The sequence below is a fragment of the Eucyclogobius newberryi genome, unplaced genomic scaffold (assembly GCF_026437365.1).
Source record: "Eucyclogobius newberryi isolate DKJ021-1_F unplaced genomic scaffold, fEucNew1.0.hap1 SCAF_6, whole genome shotgun sequence".
Classification (NCBI taxonomy): Eukaryota; Metazoa; Chordata; class Actinopteri; order Gobiiformes; family Gobiidae; genus Eucyclogobius; species Eucyclogobius newberryi.
The window spans coordinates 3,095,112-3,117,216 of NW_027316278.1; the positions used below are offsets into that span (position 1 = coordinate 3,095,112).

A 22,105-nucleotide genomic window follows, 5' to 3' on the forward strand; every position below is an offset into this window, starting at 1 on the left:
AGCGTAGCACCGTTAGCTCGCAGTAAGCGTAGCACCGTTAGCTCGCAGTAAGCGTAGCACCGTTAGCTCGCAGTAAGCGTAGCACCTTTAGCTCACAGTAAGCTTAGCACTGTTAGCTCGCAGTAAGCTTAGCACTGTTAGCTCGCAGTAAGCTTAGCACTGTTAGCTCACAGTAGGCTAACAATGCTAAGCTTTGCCCTGGTTGCTATGGGCTTTTCCCACAGTCTAACACAGTTTGTATTATATTTTAATACTAATAGTTAGCATTAGCTTTGTGATTGATGCTGCAGCGACATACAATGTTTAGCTAGCTGCTCATTTCACTAGCGCATTAGTCTTGATGCGTTTGGGACTTTGGGCGCTCTTACCCCTGACGATTGGTTATAGGAGCTGTAGACTCCTCCTCCGGCGCCCCCTGCTGACAGGGAGCTGAGCCCGGCGCTCTGTCCGTTAAACTGCTCCTGCTGGAAACAGGACAGTGTTATTGTGAGGCCTTTAGCGGCGTTCAGACTGAAGCCATGCGCACACACACCTTGTAGAACTGCTGGGGGGAGGGCCCGGGCCCCTGGTACTGAGGGAGGCCCATTTTGTGGCTCTGGTACAAGGGGGAGGAGCCCGAGCGCTGTGGGGCGGGGCCTGGACCACCTGCTCCTGGACACAGAGGGAAACAAACCAAAGTGAGAGAAGCTCATTCATTCTACTGCTTTTCACCTAAGTTCTGGTGCTTCCTGCTCGTATTACACGCTTTCAGCAGAAAGTATTCCTCATCATTTATTCCTACAACATTTCTGCTTTAAATTAATTATTTTCATTTCATCTTAGTTTGAACTTAATATTTTGAGAGAAGTACAGAGTAAACACTGTAACTCCAAAGTACTGCGTCTGAAGTACAGAGTAAACACTGTAACTCCAAAGTACTGCGTCTGAAGTACAGAGTAAACACTGTAACTCCAAAATACTGGGTCTGAAGTACAGAGTAAACACTGGCTGTAACTCCAAAGTACTGCGTCTGAAGTACAGAGTAAACACTGTAACTCCAAAGTACTGCGTCTGAAGTACAGAGTAAACACTGTAACTCCAAAGTACTGCGTCCGAAGTACAGAGTAAACACTGTAACTCCAAAGTACTGCGTCTGAAGTACAGAGTAAACACTGTAACTCCAAAGTACTGCTTCTGAAGTACAGCGTAAACACTGTAACTCCAAAGTACTGCGTCTGAAGTACAGAGTAAACACTGGCTGTAACTCCAAAGTACTGCGTCTGAAGTACAGAGTAAACACTGTAACTCCAAAGTACTGCGTCTGAAGTACAGAGTAAACACTGTAACTCCAAAGTACTGCGTCTGAAGTACAGAGTAATCACTGTAACTCCAAAGTACTGCATCTGAAGTACAGAGTAAACACTGTAACTCCAAAGTACTGCGTCTGAAGTACAGAGTAATCACTGTAACTCCAAAGTACTGCATCTGAAGTACAGAGTAAACACTGTAACTCCAAAGTACTGCGTCTGAAGTACAGAGTAAACACTGGCTGTAACTCCAAAGTACTGCGTCTGAAGTACAGAGTAAACACTGGCTGTAACTCCAAAGTACTGCATCTGAAGTACAGAGTAAACACTGTAACTCCAAAGTACTGCGTCTGAAGTACAGAGTAAACACTGTAACTCCAAAGTACTGCGTCCGAAGTACAGAGTAAACACTGTAACTCCAAAGTACTGCGTCTGAAGTACAGAGTAAACACTGTAACTCCAAAGTACTGCGTCTGAAGTACAGAGTAAACACTGGCTGTAACTCCAAAGTACTGCGTCTGAAGTACAGAGTAAACACTGGCTGTAACTCCAAAGTACTGCGTCTGAAGTACAGAGTAAACACTGTAACTCCAAAGTACTGCGTCTGAAGTACAGAGTAAACACTGTAACTCCAAAGTACTGCGTCTGAAGTACAGCGTAAACACTGGCTGTAACTCCAAAGTACTGCGTCTGAAGTACAGAGTAAACACTAACTCCAAAGTACTGCGTCTCAAGTACAGAGTAAACACTGTAACTCCAAAGTACTGCGTCTGAAGTACAGAGTAAACACTGTAACTCCAAAGTACTGCGTCTGAAGTACAGCGTAAACACTGGCTGTAACTCCAAAGTACTGCGTCTGAAGTACAGAGTAAACACTAACTCCAAAGTACTGCGTCTGAAGTACAGAGTAAACACTAACTCCAAAGTACTGCGTCTCAAGTACAGAGTAAACACTAACTCAACAGTACGGCGTCTGAAGTACAGAGTATTTGAGTATTCGTACCTGTGTGGTAGGGCATGTTGGGTCCAGAGTAAGAGCCAGGGACAGAACCCGATCCAGGTACAGACCCGACCGGGACGCCGTACTGCTGCATCGGGAACGACTGCCAGAGAGAGAGACATTAGAGCTGCGATTTGGGCTGGATAAAAAGCATTTCACTGATTACAAACTAAACAAACACTTTTTACATTTTATGAATCAATTTGTTTAATTCATTATCTTTGTCAAAAGTAAAGACTAAACTATCAACCCGTGTCTGAGCCAAGCTGAGGCTAAACCTGGCTTGACCCCTGGACCGACCCCTGGAACGACCCCTGGAACGACCCCTGGAACAACCCCTGGAACGACCCGGTCCGGTGGTCTCACCTCAGAGTTGTAGGGCCGCTTCAGGCCCTGCTGCTGCCTCATGTGTGCTGCTTGTTGGGGGCTGGGGCCAGGTCCGTAGTTCGGGTGCTGGGGGTGCCTCTGGGGCCCTCCGAACATGGGCCCCATGGACTGAGGCCCTCTGTTTGGACCTGGGCCCATCCCCGGACCCCGAGGACCCGACATGAATTGCGGACTGTAGCCTTGACCTCCCATCTGAAACACATGGGGGATTAACAAGAGCCAAAGAGGAGGAGGAGTATAGCAGTAATAGTACTAGTAAAAGTAAGAGTAGTAGTAGTAACAGTAGTAGTAGTAGTAACAGTAGTAGTAGTAACACCAACAGTAGTAGAAATAGTAGCATTTGTAACTGTAGTATAAGTAACAGAACTGTAAAAGCCAGATTATAAGCAGCTGCTTTCTCCGCACTCTTTCAGCCCAGCGCCCGAACAACGATGTGGTTAATGTATAGATGTTTACAGTGGAATGGCCTCTAGGGGCGCTCCAACAGGAAGAGCAAGAGAGAAGACACAATGAAGAAGAAGGTGGAAGCAAAGGAGCAGAGCCAGATGTGGAGGAAGACTGACACTGGTAAAGCAGCTCACACAGAGGACAGAGGGGGACAGGGACAGGGGGGCGTGTACAGTCTTTGTGTATAAAGGCGTGGCTTATATATGTAAACAAATCCTTCTTTGGCGCTGGAGCAGCTTATATTCAGGTGCGCTCAATAGTCTGAATTTCACGGTAGTAGCAACTGTAGTCGCATTAGTACTTACTGGTCCGTAGTTGACTTCCTGGTTCTGCTTCTCCTGTATCGCCGCGGCGACGGTCGCTGTGGCGGTGGCAGTTGCCGTAGCGGCGGCGGCGGCCACAGCGGCTGCAGCTGCCGCCTGAGTGAAGTCTGCAGAGCCCCGCGACGCGCCCGGGTTTGAGGAGTAACTGTGGAAGAGGAGCAGAGTGAGCCTGGCACAATGTGACAAGAGTGAGCTTTAATGGTCTCCACACACCTGCCGCCGTAGCCCCCCGGGGCCCCGCCATAGCCCCCCGGCCCGCGCCCGTACATGCCCTGGTTCATGTAGCCTTTGTTGGGCTCGCCGTAGCCTTGCTGCCCCATGTAACCTCCATGACCTCCTCCCATCCCAGAGGGAGGCCCCTGCATCATGGGCCCCGCAGACGGAGAGGGCCCCGGGCCCATCACACCTCCTCCAAGGCCCTGAGACAAACAGAGTGGTTAGAACAAACGCTGGGCACAGGGATCATGATGGAGGCGTGGCATTACCTGTGAGGCTGAGGGGTTGGTCACGCCCCACACGGTGGTCACCACAGACAAAGACCCCGTGGGCTGGTTTGGGGGCTGCTGCCAACTCGAGTCGTACGGATACGAGCCATCGCTGAGGGACAGAGGACGGGACAGAGGACAGGTTAGACTGTGTCAGGGGCCCTCCTGCAGGTCACATGGGACAGAGTCTGTTACCTGTGAGGGTTGTTGAGCCCCGCCTTCATCTGGTTCAGAGGATTCATGTTGTGGCTCCGCCTGCTCACACGTCACCCTGAGCAACGGAGCAAAGAGCGGAGTTCAGCCTCATGACAGCCTCATGAGAGGACATCTACCACAAATACTTCATGTCCACAACACATATCTCTCGCTCTCTCTCAGAAAATACATTTGTTTTTCCCGCGTTAAAAAACAGAAAAAGCGTAACTAGTAAAAAACAAACATGGAGGCTTCAACAGTAGATTTTGTGGATCACATTTGTCAGCGCAGTGAGCGAATACTGCGCTCGAGTACTTGTATCTGGAAGTAAAAGTACGTTCAGCTCTACTTCATACAGCGCAGTGAACGAATACTGCGCTCGAGTACTTGTATCTGGAAGTAAAAGTACATTTGTGTGTTTGAGTTTCGAGAGTTGAAACTGGTTTAGTTCAAAGTCCAGTTGTAAAGGTTAAACTGCGCAATCAGAACCAGGAGAAGACACGGGGGGGCGGAGGTGGGGTTGGGAGTGGGGAGGCGGGGCTGGGAGTGGGGAGGCGGGGCTGGGAGTGGGGAGGCGGGGCTGGGAGTGGGGGAGGCGGAGCAGTGCGGTAGTGAGCACAACGTTTTTAAAAACTTTCACAGCTCTTTTCCCGTATGAAGTAGAGCTGAACGTACTTTTACTTCCAAATACAAGTACTCGAGCGCAGTTCATAATTTGGTTCACATTTACTTCCTGTAAACAATGAGTCATGTGACAAATATCAGACCAATCACACGTCAGCTTTTCAAAATAAAGCGAAATGACGTTTCAGTTACTGCGCCAGAATAATCTCATTAGTTTAGTTTCAAGTGTCAAGAAAACTAATTACAGCTTGTAAATGTAAATTATTTTGAAATACATTTTATAGACAAGACTGTAAAATATGTATTAGTTTATCAGGGGAGGGGCTTCAACAAATAACTGTTTTAGAATACAATGATTTTTAGTTTTGGTCAGCAATTCTTTTTAATAAGTCTTATTTTTATTTTATTTTAGTCCAGTTTAAGTTAATTACTTTTAATTTGAGTCTTGTTTTAGTCAATAATCATTTGACATTTCACTTTTATTTTAGACAATTATTTTTCATTTCAATCTAGTTTTAGTGGATGAATTTGTCACGTTAATTTAATCGACTAAATCTACAATAGTTTTAGTCAAAGAGAAAATAATTACCGTATTTTGTGGAGTATAAGTCGCACCAGCCAAAAAATGCATAATAGAGAAGAAAAAAACATATATATATAAGTTGCACTGGAGAATGCTGTTGCAAGTGTGAAAATAACAAATAATATCACATATAAGTCGCTCCAGAGTATAAGTATATAAGTGTAAGACGCACCACAGCCAAAACTATGAAAAAATGTGCGACTTATAGTCCGGAAAATACGGTATGTTTTATTTTAACTCGGATAAATTGGAGTTTGTTTCTGCTCTGGTCACTTACACTTTTAGTCGATGGAAAAGCTCATAGAAGTCGTAGTTTTAGTCTTTATTATGAACAAAAAAGGACAAAATGACCACTGGCAATAAAAGACAATAAAAGACAATAAAAGACAAATATAGCCGCAAGCGGCAATGATCGGCCCTCGCCACGCCGCCGCCACGCCGCAAGAGGAGGGGGCGCTAACGCGCCCCAATTGTCCTTTTTTTACGCCTACTGCTGAATCTGTGACGCTGTCACATCTTCTTCCCTTTGTTTTACCATCAAAAAGCAATTTTATTTTGAATTCTTGGCAAAATGTGCGGCTTTGCCGCACAGACACCGTGACTCTTTGAATAAAAATGTGGATAACTTTTGATGGTCCACCCCTGAAGATGAGTCTCACCAAATTTCAGGTTAATAGGGCTAACGCCCTAAGAGGAGTTTGTGAAAGTATAAAGTGTAAACATGTTCTGGCGATTTCCCCATTGGAATAACATGGAAGGTTTCGGTCATCGTTACGGCAACGCCATAACAATTATGACATGGCTCTCATTGACTTTTGACTGGGGATGCTAAAATTGAGTTGTGTGTCAAATTTCATATAATTTCGCAAAACTAAACATTTAACCTCCATATAAAATCTGTAGGGGGCGCTGTGGCGCCAAATGAATTTATTTCACTTCAAGTAGGTTTAGGGCAAAGAGTTTAACAACTGATTCTAATTTGACGCAATTCGGACTTTATCTGTGCAAACGGCAGAAATTTAAATATGGGAGATTTCTGAAATTCTAGCTACAGTTTGCGGCTTCGCCGCACAGAGACCGTGACAGGTATCAATGTAATTTGGATAACTTTTGATGTCCCACTCCTCAGTAGCATTTTCACCAAATTTCAGCTTTTTAGGGCCAACGCCCTGGGAGGAGTTCGTAAAAGTACGACGTTTGGAAAAACTCCGAAGTCATGTTTAGCCATTTTTGAAGCAATATGGCCGACATTTGGTTGGGGGGACGGCGTTGCCGTAATAATATTTTTTACTTCTCTTGTCAGCATCTACCTCTGCGCCAAATTTCATGATTCTACGATCAGATTTTTTTTGGGTCATTTCCCATCTCTCAATGCATTTTTGGTACATTTGGTGGCGCTGACGCGCCAATTTTTTTATTTTAGAAAAGGGAAATAGCCAGAATGTAGAGGCACGATTTTTAGAGGTGTGCAAATTTTTGTGACTTTTCGTCAATGTCACTGGGTGAAAAATAGGGGGGTTGGTCCCAAGAAGAAGAAAGAGGAAGAAAGAATAATATTCCGATGCGAAAACAATGTTTCCCATTTTCCAAATATCATAAACTATACATTTTCGGAAAGCGCTCGCGCTTTCCTACCTCATGGTGTGGGTCCCTGGTCACTGAAGGGTACTTTCGTTAATTTTGAGTGTTAACTACACTTTGTGTTTTTGGCCCTCTATACAGTTATAATGTTGAATTTTTGCATAACATGCTTATATGCACGGAACATGCAAGAGATGGGGAACGTATTCGTGAGCTACTTAGCGCAAATGAGTGCTTTATATGGGGATGACGACCGCGCGTCATCCCAATGTAAAGTGCTCGTTTAGTGCGAACTTTTGCACGGGCTTCGCCCGTTTACAACGGTGATGTTCCATTTTCCTACAACTAATTAGTATGCACGGGGCGTGCATGAGTGGAGGAGTGCGTTAGTGAGTGTTTGGAAGTGGGCGAGCGCTTCGCGCTCGATTTCGTGCGCACTATGTGCGCACTTTCGCAGCCGTGCTTCGCACGGCCTTACGAGATTAATAGGCCTCTCGCCAGCTTGTGGCGCTCGGGCCTAATAAAAGACGATAAAAGACCGAAAGAGCAACAGTCATGAAAAACTTGCCGGGGCCGGGTTGTTAAAACAGGCGGGGCTGGGTTAAAACAGGCGGGGCCCGAAATGACCAGGTCAGAGAAAAACAATGACTCATTTATGACGTTTTCTTAAAAAGGAGACACGTTTTAGCAGGACTGAAAAGTACAACAATCATTCAAACACCCGTGAACTCGAGTACTATAAGATTTTTACGGCTCAGACAAAACGGGAATTATATTTAACTAAAAAAAACAAACAAACAATGAAACACAAACTTCAAAATGTCTAAAAGTGTCACTTACGCTTCACCCAAGTTACTTTTTGTCAAACTAAATATATTCACCACTAATCGATTCATTGAAGGAAAATAATACCGTATTTCCCGGACTATAAGTTGCACCTTTTTTCATAGTTTTGGCCAGGGTGCGACTTATATTTATACTTTTATACTTATACTCCAGAGCGACTTATGTGATATTATTTGTTATTTTCACAACTGCATTTCATACTCCAGTGCGACTTATACTCTGGAAAATACGGTAGTTTGTTGCAGTCGAACATTTCACATTTGTTTCGTCGTCATTATAATCGACAGTGAAGGAAGTAAAAGTGAGACGTCGTATTCAAAACAAACCGGATCCAAAAGCGTTTCAAAGATGGAAATGCAGTTCTAGAAGATAAACCCGGAGTCATATTATAGCCATAAAAGTAAAAGAACATTTAAGTGAATCAGTATCAGACACAATCCTCCTAAAATAACTGCAGAAAAATCATTTAAACGTTGTTATTTCTTTAAGTTAAACCATCTCAAATCTGACCCACAACATGTGAATCAAACAGTAAATGAATATTGTTTGAAATGTAGGATTTTAATGTGAAAAAACGGTCCTAAAGTGCGTCGTGTTTTTGCAGCGGTCGATTCTGACAATAATGAATATGTTTCTGAATTATAGTGAAATATGCTGAACGTTGTTGAGGTTCGAGTGTCAATAATGTCGATTAATCTAGAGGTAATTCTTGTGATTAGCAGTGTTTTTTTTCCATCGCAAACACAAAATCGACACATTTTAGTGCGATTCCCATTCCGTCCGTGTAATAATCCCTCTTCTCTCAGATCGTGGCGTAAACCGCTCAGAGATTATTCCATTACTGAAGACGTTTATAATCGATCAGTAGGAATTTAACATGTTTTAGGTGTAATGTCAAAAAATAAAATACGACCGGGACAAAAAGGCGTAAATATGAATCGACAAACACAGTATTTCGAAGCGTTTTTTGCGCTTTAGTTGGAATTTAACATGTTTTAGGTGTAATTCTAAGTCGTATTGATGCAATTCTTGCTTTGAGAGATGTTTTCATTGAGGGCCACATTAATTTGGCCCCAAACACGCTTAGACGGAGTAATCAGCCCCCGAACATTCACCTCGACGACGTGCGACCCAACGATTTGGGTGAAAATATCACACTTTTAGATTAGATTTGCTTTTCGTTCACATTTAACATACATCCGGGTCAAAAAGGCGTAAATATGAATCGACAAACAGTATTTCAGATCATTTTTTGCACATATTTAAACTGAAAGCGAAGTTTTTGTGCAGTAAAAGGAACAGGATATTGTGTCGTTCGTGGAGTAAATAACATACAAATATATGTATAATGAACCGCTTCCATTCAAACTGCCGCTCACTGCTCTGTGATGTGGTGGGATTTAGAAGATAATCGTTTCACAAACTGTTAATCGCCATGGCAACGCTCCTAAACTCTCCAGATAGGGATTATTCCATCACTGAAAGAGTTGACAGTTACATAAATGTACTTATTTTGCCCTTTATTTACTCCACAACACGTTTCTGTCACTGTTGGGCTCAACAGTCTAATACTTTTATAGACATTATACTTGATAAATATACTATTTTTGGGCATATTTACAAACAGAAATACTAGTGAATACTTTTATACTATAGTATTATTAACCCAGCTTCACTTGGTTAGACAATAATAGCTGGACTTGGCTAGTTTACCCCGCGCGCCCCTCACATTCACGACCACCAGTCACAAATATAACTTAAATAAAGCTTCTGTGGCACTTTTACGCTGATAAAGGTGATAAACCGACCCAAACGGCAGATAAACGCGGCTAAGGGCGAGTTACGCGGCGCGGCTCCGGACAAAACCAGGGAGACATTTTGAGATTCCTCTGAGGCTGCTAATGCTAACGAGCTAACACCTTTATGGCATCCTGACCCGAGCTACCGCGGCTAGCCGGCTAACGAGGCGGAAAAACGGCCACGGAACACGGATATTCACGGTATCACCTGACACGTTCACGCGCTGGTAGCACCGGAGAGTGCGCACGGTGTCCTTTGTTTCACGCCGAATGAAAGAACCGTTTCCCGGCTATATATGTTTGATGATCGGGTTAGCTGGTTAGCATTGCGGCTACACGACTGTGACAATGGAATGCCGCTGTTAGCAACACGCTAGCCCCGCTCCGTATAAACGCACATTTGTACCGATTTTACGTGATATAATAAAATGATCGATCCGCGCGGTGCTCTACAGCGGCGACGTATCCGCGTTTGGACCGCGTCGCGGTTACGTTTGCCGGCGCGACGCTCCGGGAATCGCGTTTCTTGAACAGCGGCACCTACCTCCAGTCTGTCCCCGGTGTTCGAGCTCTGCGCCCGGGCGACTTTTACCGGGGCCCCCGTCACATCCAGGTGAGACGGAGAATACCACCGAGAAGCGCTGTAATCCACGGACTCCCGCGAGATACAGGCCGAGAGGTGATGCGTGCGCTCCCGCGGTCCGACGATGCACCCGCGGCGGCGGCGGCAGCAGCAGCAGCGGCCCCCGAAGCCTCGTCCTGGTCCGCGGCTCCGGAGCTCCAGACCCCCGGGCTCTGCGGCTCCTCTGCAGCCGCACTACGGGGCTGCTCTGCGGGGTTCGCGCCGCGGCAGCATCCCTAGGTTCTGCTGGAGCCTGGACGACAGTGAGGATGAGGGGGATGATGGAGGAAGGCGCTGGTACAGGTTTGACACAGAATGGGTCCAGACTGTTTCCACTAAACCGGAGGAAGCGCCCCTGCAGGAAGGAAGCAGTAGTGCGCCTGACGGAGGAGGCGAGGGGGAGGTGTCATTAGATATAAATACAAGCTCAACAAAGGTTATAAAACGATATACTGGAAATGCGACTTAAATGTGGACTCTTGCTGCGGAGGATTCACGCCACTCGCTTGTCTCCGGCCGTGTGATTGAACTGTTATGCCGGGCTGTTCCACCGCGAACCACTCTGAGGGAACCCTGACCTGTGGCGGCGAGTGGACTCTTCATGTCCCTATGACGAACTCAAGAGGCACTGGAGGAACAATTCATATCACATTCTACAAGTGAATGAAGAATATAGGATTGATTGACATCTGGAGGGCGATGAAGATGCGTACATACTAAATGGAGGCCCCGCCCCGTAGGCTTCTTCTTTGAGTTTGAGTTAAACCACTGACGGATAGATACGTTTGAAGAGATTTGTTTTTCAAAATCTTTATGGCCTTTGCTGTCGATGCAACAGACGCTCTGAGTGCAAACTGTGCATCGAAAACTCTGCGATGACACGAGGACTGTGTCCACTCTGTGTCCACTCTGTGTCCACTCTGTGTTCACTCTGTGTACACTCTGTGTCCACTCTGTGTTCACTCTGTGTCCACTCTGTGTCCACTCTCCACTCTGTGTCCACTCTGTGTTCACTCTGTTCACTCTGTGTCCACTCTCCACTCTGTGTCCACTCTGTGTCCACTCTCCACTCTGTGTCCACTCTGTGTCCACTCTGTGTACACTCTGTGTTCACTCTGTGTTCACTCTGCGTCCACTCTGTGTTCACTCTGTGTCCACTCTGTGTTCACTCTGTGTCCACTCTGTGTCCACTCTGTGTTCACTCTGTGTCCACTCTGTGTCCACTCTCCACTCTGTGTCCACTCTGTGTCCACTCTGTGTCCACTCTGTGTCCACTCTGTGTTAAATGATGACTTATATCTGGCACCACAAAACTTGGTCTTTTTCAGAGGAACAGGTTCACAGCTGATAACTCGCGCGCTGAAACACGCTTGTGATCGTTCTGACCTAGTTTCATGTCAGCAGTAGATCTACGGTGGCCTGTTGGAGGCGTTCACCTTTCCTGACGACAGTGACGGTGCTGGATGCGATCGGGAAAATCAAATGTATTTTGAAATTATTTTTTTAGCGCGAGAAAAGGCCATCAGCGCATGAGAGCGTGAGGCGATAAATGAGTGAGTCTCACAGGACTGAGAGTCATGTGGTGCCTGAGGTTCCTGTACAGGTCTTATACTGAGAGTCATGTGGTGCCGGAGGTTCCTGTACAGGTCTTATACTGAGAGTCATGTGGTGCCTGAGGTTCCTGTGCAGGCCTTATACTGAGAGTCATGTGGTGCCGGGGGTTCCTGTACAGGTCTTATACTGAGAGTCATGTGGTGCCGGGGGTTCCTGTACAGGTCTTATACTGAGAGTCATGTGGTGCCGGGGGTTCCTGTACAGGTCTTATACTGAGAGTCATGTGGTGCCTGAGGTTCCTGTACAGGTCTTATACTGAGAGTAATGTGGTGCCTGAGGTTCCTGTACAGGTCTTATACTGAGAGTCATGTGGTGCCTGAGGTTCCTGTACAGGTCTTATACTGAGAGTCATGTGGTGCCTGAGGTTCCTGTGCAGGTCTTATACTGAGAGTCATGTGGTGCCGGAGGTTCCTGTACAGGAGAGTAAATCCCTGGGTCAAATCTGTTCTTACGACATGGAAGGAGCTGATCAGAACATACAAACTAAACACAGATGTTATAATCTTAAACTGGTAAAACTTTATGACCAAAGGTTTTGTACCAAATAGAACTGACCTGAGACTCAAGGTCTGAAGGACAAAAGGTCTAAAGGTTTTGAAGGTTTGAAATATACTAAAAACAAATGGAAAAGAGACGGACGGGAAGTAACCAGCACCAAAATGCATTCAAGTCAAATTCTAAATTACCTTTACAAAATTTATCAGTTATTTTGTTAATATCAAAACATTTAAAAGGTCGAAGACAGAACCTTCACCCAAGCAAAACACAACACAATACAATGGTAAAGCCAAGTTAATCCAGAACTAAACCAGGACCAAACTAGGTCTAAACCAGGACTAAACCAGGACTAAACCAGGACTAAACCAGGTCTAAACCAGGACTAAACCAGGTCTAAACCAGGACTAAACCAGGTCTAAACCAGGACTAAACCAGGACTAAACCAGGACTAAACCAGGTTTAAACCAGGACTAAACCAGGTCTAAACCAGGACTAAACCAGGTCTAAACCAGGTCTAAACCAGGTCTAAACCAGGACTAAACCAGGACTAAACCAGGTTTAAACCAAGTCTAAACCAAGTCTAAACCAGGACTAAACCAGGACTAAACCGGGACTAAACCAGGACTAAACCAGGACTAAACCAAGGACTAAACCAGGACTAAACCAAGGACTAAACCAGGACTAAACCAGGTCTAAACCAGGTCTAAACCAGGACTAAACTAGCAGTAAACTTTGACTAAACCAGGGCTGAACTATTGATATCGAGTTCTAGTGGAAAGATCCGCCTGAAGTTCCCGCTCTGGCCTCTTGATGGCGATAGATACTTTGACTTGAAGGAAGAGGAGAATATTTATTTTTGGATTTTTTTTATTTTACAAGTTTCGGTTCAGACATTACTACAAAAATACTTCAAATATTTGCAACATAATAAAAATAGAAAATATTATATACATAAATATTTTAACAATAATTCAAAGGTCACTCAAAAATATTCTTTCTTAGAATATTGAAACAGCATCAAGATAAAAAGAAACAGCAGCAAGATAAAAAGAGCTCAGAGAAGACGCAGGGCTAACCGGTGTAAATGAACAAGCAGCAAATTCATTTTACATGACAAACTGAAACCATGAAAACAGAATTATCACTGAACAATCTCAAAGGTCCAAGACGGAAGCAAAACACAGCCAAAACAAGGGTAAAGCCAGCTCTAAACCAGGACTAAATCAGGACTAAACCAGGACTAAACCAGGACTAAACCAGCTCTAAACCAGCTCTAAACAGGACTAAACTAGGTCTAAACCAAGGACTAAACCAGGAATAAACCAGCTCTAAACCAGGACTAAACCAGCTCTAAACCAGGACTAAACCAGCTCTAAACCAGGACTAAACCAAGGACTAAACCAGGACTAAACCAGGACTAAACCAGCTCTAAACCAGCTCTAAACCAGGACTAAACCAGCAGTATCCTTTGATTAAACCAGGACTAAACCCTGACTAAGGGCTGTTGACCACATCAAAATTGAGACTAACCCGGAACTAAAACTGAAACTAATCAAGGACTAGAACAGGACAAAACTAGTTCAGGTCAGGACTAGTTCAGGACTAGTTCAGGACTAGTTCAGGTCTAGTTCAGGACTAGTTCAGGACTAGTTCAGGACTAGTTCAGGACTAGTTCAGGACTAGTTTAGGACTCTTCTTTGTGTCAACAGGAGTTCTCTGCCGTGCGTCGTTTCTTCCCAGAATGCCGTGTTTTCCTGGGCCTGGGCACGCACACGCCTTGGCCCTTCTTGTGTCCGGGCTGGGCCTGGTCCTCCCCCGGGGCGCGGGCACAGGTGAGGCCCTCGCCGCACTGGCACCGGCCCAGGTTGGCACGGCGGTGCTTGGGCGCTCGCAGCAGGCACAGCTCGCCCTCCGCCGGGATCCTCTGGCACCGTTTGCCCGTCAGGTACCGGACGCAGCAGAGTCCAGCAGCGCAGTCTCCAGAGCGGACGCACGGAGACATCTCTGCGGCTGACGAGAGCAGAGAGAGACATACAGTCATGCATCACCTCAAAACAACTGTCTAAACCCACATCTAAACACTGTGGCCCACATCTAAACACTGTGGCCCACATCTAAACACTGTGGCCCACATCTAAACACTGTGGCCCACATCTTGGGCTAAGTTCAGGTTTAGTTTGGGCGACAGAGGAGAAGTAGCATTTTGGCTAATGCTAGCTTTTTTGCTCATGTGTTTTTTGAAATTTCAAATAAACGAATCTAATCGTATGAAATGTTGAATCTCTCGATCTTCTAAACACAAACTGTTCAGGGCCAAAAGTCGAGCTAACAAAGCTAGCCCAGTTAGCATCAGCTGTCTGAAACCGCTCACGTTGAAACGACTTTAACTGCAAGTCACAAATTGTGCCGTTATAATTCTTCTTCTTAATACGATAGCACATAAAGCCGTGAACGTGAGGGTCGGACACGGTTTGACTTTAGAGTTTCAGAGCTTCAGAGCTTTAGAGCTTTAGAGCTTTAGAGTTTCAGAGCTTCAGAGCTTCAGAGCTTTAGAGCTTTAGAGCTTTAGAGCTTCAGAGCCTCAGAGCTTCAGAGCCTCAGAGCTTCAGAGTTTCAGAGCTTCAGAGCTTCAGAGCTTCAGAGCTTCAGAGCTTTAGAGCTTCAGAGCTTCAGAGCTTTAGAGTTTCAGAGCTTCAGAGCTTCAGAGCTTTAGAGCTTCAGAGCTTCAGAGCCTCAGAGCTTCAGAGCTTTAGAGCTTTAGAGCTTCAGAGCTTCAGAGCTTTAGAGCTTCAGAGCTTTAGAGCTTTAGAGCTTTAGAGCTTCAGAGCTTTAGAGCTTCAGAGCTTTAGAGCTTCAGAGCTTCAGAGCTTCAGAGCTTTAGAGCTTCAGAGCTTCAGAGCTTTAGAGCTTTAGAGCTTCAGAGCTTTAGAGCTTTAGAGCTTCAGAGTTTCAGAGCTTCAGAGCTTTAGAGCTTTAGAGCTTCAGAGCTTCAGAGCTTCAGAGCTTCAGAGCTTTAGAGCTTCAGAGCTTCAGAGCCTCAGAGCTTCAGAGCTTCAGAGCTTCAGAGCTTTAGAGCTTCAGAGCTTCAGAGCTTTAGAGTTTCAGAGCTTCAGAGCTTTAGAGCTTTAGAGCTTCAGAGCCTCAGAGCTTCAGAGCTTTAGAGCTTTAGAGCTTCAGAGCTTCAGAGCTTTAGAGCTTCAGAGCTTCAGAGCTTCAGAGCTTTAGAGCTTTAGAGCTTCAGAGCTTCAGAGCTTTAGAGCTTCAGAGCTTCAGAGCTTTAGAGCTTCAGAGCTTTAGAGCTTTAGAGCTTCAGAGCTTTAGAGCTTCAGAGCTTCAGAGCTTTAGAGCTTTAGAGCTTTAGAGCTTCAGAGCTTTAGAGCTTCAGAGTCGGTGTGTTCAGGGCCAGAGCAGGTCACATGAATCATCGGGTCAGAAACAGATTTCATAAACATGGTCCAGAGTTTGCACAAAAGACACATTTCAGCCGTCGTCCTGAGGCAGAAACACGACAGAGAAAACCACGTTTATTTACAGTAAACGCAGCGTCTGAAGTTGAAAGAGCCGGAAGAAGATCCTCTGTGGCTGTTTTGAAGTTTGAGCGCTCGTTCTTTTTACTGATCAAATCTAATAAAGGAAGAAAGAAGTTTAAAACGCCTCAAGGAACGAACGTCCTGTCCAAATGATACAGTCGTGAGAATGTGAAGGCCGGAGTTTTCTTCAACAACCAGCTAAACTAAACTAGTCCTGAACTAGTCCTGAACTAGTCCTGAACTAGTCCTGAACTAGACCTGAACTAGACCCGAACTAGTCCTGAACTAGTCCTTAACTAGACCTGAACTAGTCCTTAACTAGACCTGAACTAGACCTGAACTAGTCCTGAACTAGACCTGAACTAGACCCGAACTAGACCCGAACTAGACCTGAACTAGACCTGAACTAGTTCTGAACTAGTCCTGAACTAGTCCTGAACTAGACCCGAACTAGACCTGAACTAGACCTGAACTAGTTCTGAACTAGTCCTGAACTAGTCCTGAACTAGACCTGAACTAGTCCTGAACTAGACCTGAACTAGACCCGAACTAGTCCCGAACTAGACCTGAACTAGTTCTGAACTAGTCCTGAACTAGTCCTGAACTAGTCCCGAACTAGACCCGAACTAGTCCCGAACTAGACCTGAACTAGTTCTGAACTAGTCCTGAACTAGTCCTGAACTAGTCCCGAACTAGTCCTGAACTAGACCTGAACTAGTCCTGAACTAGACCTGAACTAGTCCCGAACTAGTCCCGAACTAGTCCTGAACTAGTCCTGAACTAGTCCCGAACTAGTCCCGAACTAGACCCGAACTCGTCCCGAACTAGACCTGAACTAGTCCTGAACCAGTCCTGAACTAGACCCGAACTAGTCCTGAACTAGACCTGAACTAGTCCTGAACTAGTCCCGAACTAGTCCCGAACTAGACCCGAACTAGTCCTGAACCAGTCCTGAACTAGACCCGAACTAGTCTTGAACTAGACCCGAACTAGTCCTGAACTAGTCCCAAACTAGACCCGAACTAGACCCGAACTAGTCCTGAACTAGTCCCGAACTAGTCCCGAACTAGACCTGAACTAGTCCTGAACTAGTCCTGAACTAGTCCTGAACTAGTCCCGAACTAGTCCCGAACTAGACCTGAACTAGTCCCGAACTAGACCTGAACTAGTCCTGAACTAGTCCTGAACTAGTCCCGAACTAGTCCCGAACTAGACCTGAACTAGTCCCGAACTAGTCCTGAACTAGTCCCGAACTAGTCCTGAACTAGACCTGAACTAGACCTGAACTAGACCTGAACTAGTCCTGAACTAGACCTGAACTAGTCCTGACCTAGACCTGAACTAGTCCTGAACTAGTCCTGAACTAGACCTGAACTAGTCCTGAACTAGTCCTGAACTAGTCCTGAACTAGACCTGAACTAGTCCTGAACTAGACCTGAACTAGTCCTGAACTAGTCCTGAACTAGACCTGAACTAGTCCTGAACTAGTCCTGAACTAGTCCCGAACTAGACCTGAACTAGTCCCGAACTAGACCTGAACTAGTCCTGAACTAGACCTGAACTAGTTCTGACCTAGACTTGAACTAGTCCTGAACTAGTCCTGAACTAGACCTGAACTGGTCCTGAACTAGTCCTGAACTGGTCCTGAACTAGTCCCGAACTAGTCCCGAACTAGACCCGAACTAGTCCCGAACTAGTCCCGAACTAGTCCCGAACTAGTCCTGAACTAGACCTGAACTAGACCTGAACTAGACCTGAACTAGTCCTGAACTAGACCTGAACTAGTCCTGACCTAGACCTGAACTAGTCCTGAACTAGTCCTGAACTAGACCTGAACTAGTCCTGAACTAGTCCTGAACTAGACCTGAACTAGTCCTGAACTAGACCTGAACTAGTCCTGAACTAGTCCTGAACTAGACCTGAACTAGTCCTGAACTAGTCCTGAACTAGTCCCGAACTAGTCCCGAACTAGACCTGAACTAGTCCTGAACTAGTCCCGAACTAGTCCCGAACTAGACCTGAACTAGTCCCGAACTAGACCTGAACTAGTCCTGAACTAGTCCCGAACTAGTCCCGAACTAGACCTGAACTAGTCCCGAACTAGACCTGAACTAGTCCTGAACTAGTCCCGAACTAGACCCGAACTAGACCTGAACTAGACCTGAACTAGTCCCGAACTAGTCCCGAACTAGACCCGAACTAGACCTGAACTAGTCCTGAACTAGTCCCGAACTAGACCTGAACTAGTCCTGACCTAGACCTGAACTAGTCCTGAACTAGTCCTGAACTAGTCCCGAACTAGTCCCGAACTAGACCTGAACTAGTCCTGAACTAGACCTGAACTAGTCCTGACCTAGACTTGAACTAGTCCTGAACTAGTCCTGAACTAGACCTGAACTGGTCCTGAACTAGTCCTGAACTGGTCCTGAACTAGTCCCGAACTAGTCCCGAACTAGACCCGAACTAGTCCCGAACTAGTCCCGAACTAGTCCCGAACTAGTCCCGAACTAGTCCTGAACTAGACCTGAACTAGACCTGAACTAGTCCTGAACTAGTCCTGAACTAGACCTGAACTAGTCCTGAACTAGTCCTGAACTAGACCTGAACTAGTCCTGAACTAGACCTGAACTAGTCCTGAACTAGTCCTGAACTAGTCCCGAACTAGACCTGAACTAGTCCCGAACTAGACCTGAACTAGTCCTGAACTAGTCCCGAACTAGTCCCGAACTAGACCCGAACTAGTCCCGAACTAGACCTGAACTAGTCCTGAACTAGTCCCGAACTAGACCCGAACTAGTCCCGAACTAGTCCTGAACTAGTCCCGAACTAGTCCCGAACTAGACCTGAACTAGACCTGAACTAGACCTGAACTAGACCTGAACTAGTCCTGAACTAGTCCCGAACTAGACCTGAACTAGTCCTGAACTAGTCCTGAACTAGTCCTGAACTAGTCCTGAACTAGTTTGAGTGCATAAAAGATGGTAACTTCCATAGTAACTTTAATTTAATCCCATTTTCTTCACGTGGACTTTGAAGGTTAAAACTTCAATAGTTGGACATTAATCACTCTGCATCGGGACAGATTGTCCCCCTGCTGCATCGGGACAGATTGTCCCCCTGCTGCATCGGGACAGATTGTCCCACTGCATCGGGACAGATTGGCCCCCTGCTGCATCGGGACAGATTGGCCCCCTGCTGCATCGGGACAGATTGGCCCCCTGCTGCATCGGGACAGATTGTCCCCCTGCTGCATCGGGACAGATTGTCCCCCTGCTGCATCGGGACAGATTGTCCCCCTGCTGCATCGGGACAGATTGTCCCCCTGGTGGACGTGAGAATAACAAGGTATTTGGTCCCGTGGCTCCGGAGAGTATTGCAGTAGTTTGTACAGAACTGTATCGTCTGCGTGTACTTGTACTTGTATTTGTATATTCTTGCATACATCAGACAGGTTAACATACAAACTGAATAAGACTGGCCCCAGTATTGAGCCTTGGGGGACTCCAGCAAACACCACATAAGGACTGAGAGCCAGGGTCAGACCAGAGCCAGGGTCAGACCAGAGCCAGGGTCAGACCAGAGCCAGGGTCAGACCAGAGCCAGGGTCAGACGTTACCTTTGGTCCGGTTGAAGTCCGAGTCTTGGTCCAACTCCAGGTCCCGGTCTTGGTCTCGGCTGGACTGTCTCCTCTGCGGCCGGTTACTGCACGAGACTCCCTGCAAAGAGACCAGTGTTTAGAGGACTAAACCAGGTCTAAACCAGGTCTGAACCAGTACTTAACCAGGTCTAAACCAGGACTAAACCAGGACTAAACCAGGACTAAACCAGGACTAAACCAGGTCCAAAGCAGGACTAAACCAGGTCTGAACCAGTACTTAACCAGGTCTAAACCAGGACTAAACCAGGACTAAACCAGGTCCAAAGCAGGACTAAACCAGGTCTGAACCAGTACTTAACCAGGTCTAAACCAGGACTAAACCAGGACTAAACCAGGACTAAACCAGGACTAAACCAGGACTAAACCAGGTCCAAAGCAGGACTAAACCAGGACTAAACCAGGACTAAACCAGGACTAAACCAGGTCCAAAGCAGAACTAAACCAGGTCTAAACCAGGACTAAACCAGGTCTAAACCAGGTCTAAACCAGGTCTAAACCAGGACTAAACCAGGTCTAAACCAGGACTAAACCAGGACTAAACCAGGTCTAAACCAGGTCTAAACCAGGACTAAACCAGGTCTAAACCAGGTCTGAACCAGTACTAAACCAGGACTAAACCAGGACTAAACCAGGACTAAACCAGGACTAACCCAGGACTAAACCAGGACTAAAGCAGGACTAGACTGACCGGAGCGGCGTCACAGTCGGGTCCTGAACATGAGCGAGATCTCCCTGACCCTCGTCGGTTTGGTCTTTGAGAGTTTCTATTCAGAGAATCCTGGAAAAATAATAGAAACATTTAGAAACCACATTTAAATGCAAGCGGTAGAAAATGGATGGATGGATTTAAATGTAATATTTGAATATTTGTAATGATCGTACTTCGAGAGCAGAGGCGTCTTTAGAGGATCTGATCGTGTTTGAGTCCAGAGCCAGACCCGAGACCAGGACCGAGACCAGGCCCACGGCCACGGCCACCAGAAGCCCAAAAACAAGCCTCATCTCTGGGTACGAGCAGAGCAACCAGAGGGCAAGAAGAACCAGGACCAGACCAGGACCAGGACCAGGACCAGGACCAGGACCAGGACCAGGACCAGGACCAGGATCAGACCAGGACCAGGACCAGGACCAGGACCAGGACCAGCACCAGGACCAGGACCAGGACCAGGATCAGACCAGGACCAGGACCAGCACCAGGACCAGGACCAGGACCAGGATCAGACCAGGACCAGGACCAGGACCAGGACCAGGACCAGGACCAGGACCAGGATCAGACCAGGACCAGGACCAGGACCAGGACCAGGATCAGACCAGGACCAGGACCAGGATCAGACCAGGACCAGTATCAGGACCAGGACCAGACCAGGACCAGACCAGGACCAGGATCAGACCTGATTACTTTAGTTAAAAACTAAAAAATAAGTTCAAATATTTTTGCTCCGTGAAAGAAAAGATATAAAAACTATTAAAAGAATTTAAATATATATTTTTATAAATGAAAGAAAAAGCATCTTATTCCTGTGTTGTGTTCATAAAAATAATAATACAAAATTTAAATGATAATAATAATGGATGAAAATATGTCCACCAATGTTTTAAAAAAAGAATTAAAAAGCGAATTTTGAGTTTTTAAAAACCCAAGATGTCACAGATTATTTTAAAAATATGAAAGTAAAAATGTTGAGTTTAGTGTAAAATGAGCTCGGACTAAAATATAAATGGTTGGTAAATTTCAAAACTGCTGTCAATAAATCTGAAAACAACAGATTGTTTCAAATTAGAAATAGAAGGACTTTTGAGTATGAAAAATCCCACAAAGAATTCAAACTACGTCAATAATGTAAAAGCAAAAAGGCCTGAAATAAATTAAACAACAATAACAACAGAAACTAAATACTGTCAAAACCCAAAAGTGAAAAGCATGAACAAAAATGGAACGTTAAAGGAAAAAACTGTAAAATCCAAACAGTGAAAATTCCGAAAAAGTGCAAAATAAACACAGCAAATTGTCAATAACGGAACAAAATTTGAAGTTGACAAATGAATGAAATAATGTCTAAGCCAAAACGTTAAAGGTGCAAAACAAAAGCAGCTCTCAAAAGGATCCAAAGAGTATAAAGTCCCTGAAAGAGTGTGAGGACGGGTGCTGAGGACGGGTGCTGAGGACGGGTGCTGAGGACGGGTGCTGAGGACGGGTGCTGAGGACGGGTGCTGAGGACGGGTGCTGAGGACGGGTGCTGAGAGTCCCGGGTGAGTCTAGACCTGGGACTGCGCTCGCTCCTTATACCGGCCCCGGGGCCTCTGATGTGGCCGCTTGTTTTTGAAGTGTTGTCAGATCAGAGCGCGCTTCCTTCCTGTTCGGCCCCAGGTGAGGTCTGGCCCTGCCCCCCGCCACGCCCCCCGCCCCGCACCTGTCTGCTCCCGCCGCGTTTGAAGTGGTCGGCCCGGGCGCATTACGTGGATTTACGGCCGATTAAAGAACATTAGGCAGTTCAAACGGCAGGAAGCGGCTGACGGACGGATGAATCGGCCAATCAGACGGCTCTAAAGCTCCCCCTGATCACGCCTTTGTTCTGCAGACACTTCAAAAGAACCACCAAGTCAAAAGAACCAGAGAGAAACCAGGT

The 22,105-nt window shown here is 46.1% G+C and overlaps 2 protein-coding genes across 4 annotated transcripts in view; both read right to left on the reverse strand.

Annotated features, from left to right (window-relative positions):
* LOC140347082 (zinc finger MIZ domain-containing protein 2-like) overlaps positions 1-10,194 on the reverse strand; it is a 22,533-nt gene extending 12,339 nt beyond the window's left edge. The window contains exons 1-9 of one of the 3 annotated variants that reach the window (XM_072433415.1): positions 10,101-10,194; positions 4,124-4,199; positions 3,929-4,040; positions 3,657-3,862; positions 3,426-3,588; positions 2,653-2,865; positions 2,290-2,389; positions 533-651; positions 369-464 (exon numbers count right to left, since the gene is read on the reverse strand). In XM_072433415.1, coding sequence (XP_072289516.1) covers positions 369-464; positions 533-651; positions 2,290-2,389; positions 2,653-2,865; positions 3,426-3,588; positions 3,657-3,862; positions 3,929-4,040; positions 4,124-4,170 — 1,056 coding nt within the window. In that variant the 5' untranslated portion in view covers positions 4,171-4,199; positions 10,101-10,194. Of the gene's footprint in view, positions 1-368; positions 465-532; positions 652-2,289; positions 2,390-2,631; positions 2,866-3,425; positions 3,589-3,656; positions 3,863-3,928; positions 4,041-4,123; positions 4,200-10,100 lie in introns of all 3 variants that reach the window. The other 2 variants (XM_072433414.1, XM_072433413.1) reach the window with 2 other exon arrangements.
* A 3,747-nt stretch (positions 10,195-13,941) lies between these two features.
* On the reverse strand, positions 13,942-20,284 carry LOC140347096 (uncharacterized). The gene is made up of 3 exons (XM_072433436.1): positions 20,167-20,284; positions 19,437-19,536; positions 13,942-14,300 (listed from the first exon to the last, which is right to left on the reverse strand). Exons 1-3 carry the CDS (start codon positions 20,275-20,277, stop codon positions 13,993-13,995), a joined length of 519 nt encoding a protein of 172 aa, XP_072289537.1. The 5' UTR covers positions 20,278-20,284; the 3' UTR covers positions 13,942-13,992.
* Between the last annotated feature and the right edge of the window lie 1,821 nt (positions 20,285-22,105).

What these genes read in the sequence shown, in the direction of transcription:
- LOC140347096 (XM_072433436.1), bottom strand. Translation starts at nt 20,277, where the DNA reads ATGTTTCTATTATTTTTCCAGGATTCTCTGAATAGAAACTCTCAAAGA. An exon ending in CCGACTGTGACGCCGCTCCG is followed by an intron (nt 19,537 to 20,166) that starts GTCAGTCTAGTC and finishes GTCTCTTTGCAG; the next exon opens with GGAGTCTCGTGCAGTAACCG. An exon ending in GGACTTCAACCGGACCAAAG is followed by an intron (nt 14,301 to 19,436) that starts GTAACGTCTGAC and finishes TGCTCTCGTCAG; the next exon opens with CCGCAGAGATGTCTCCGTGC.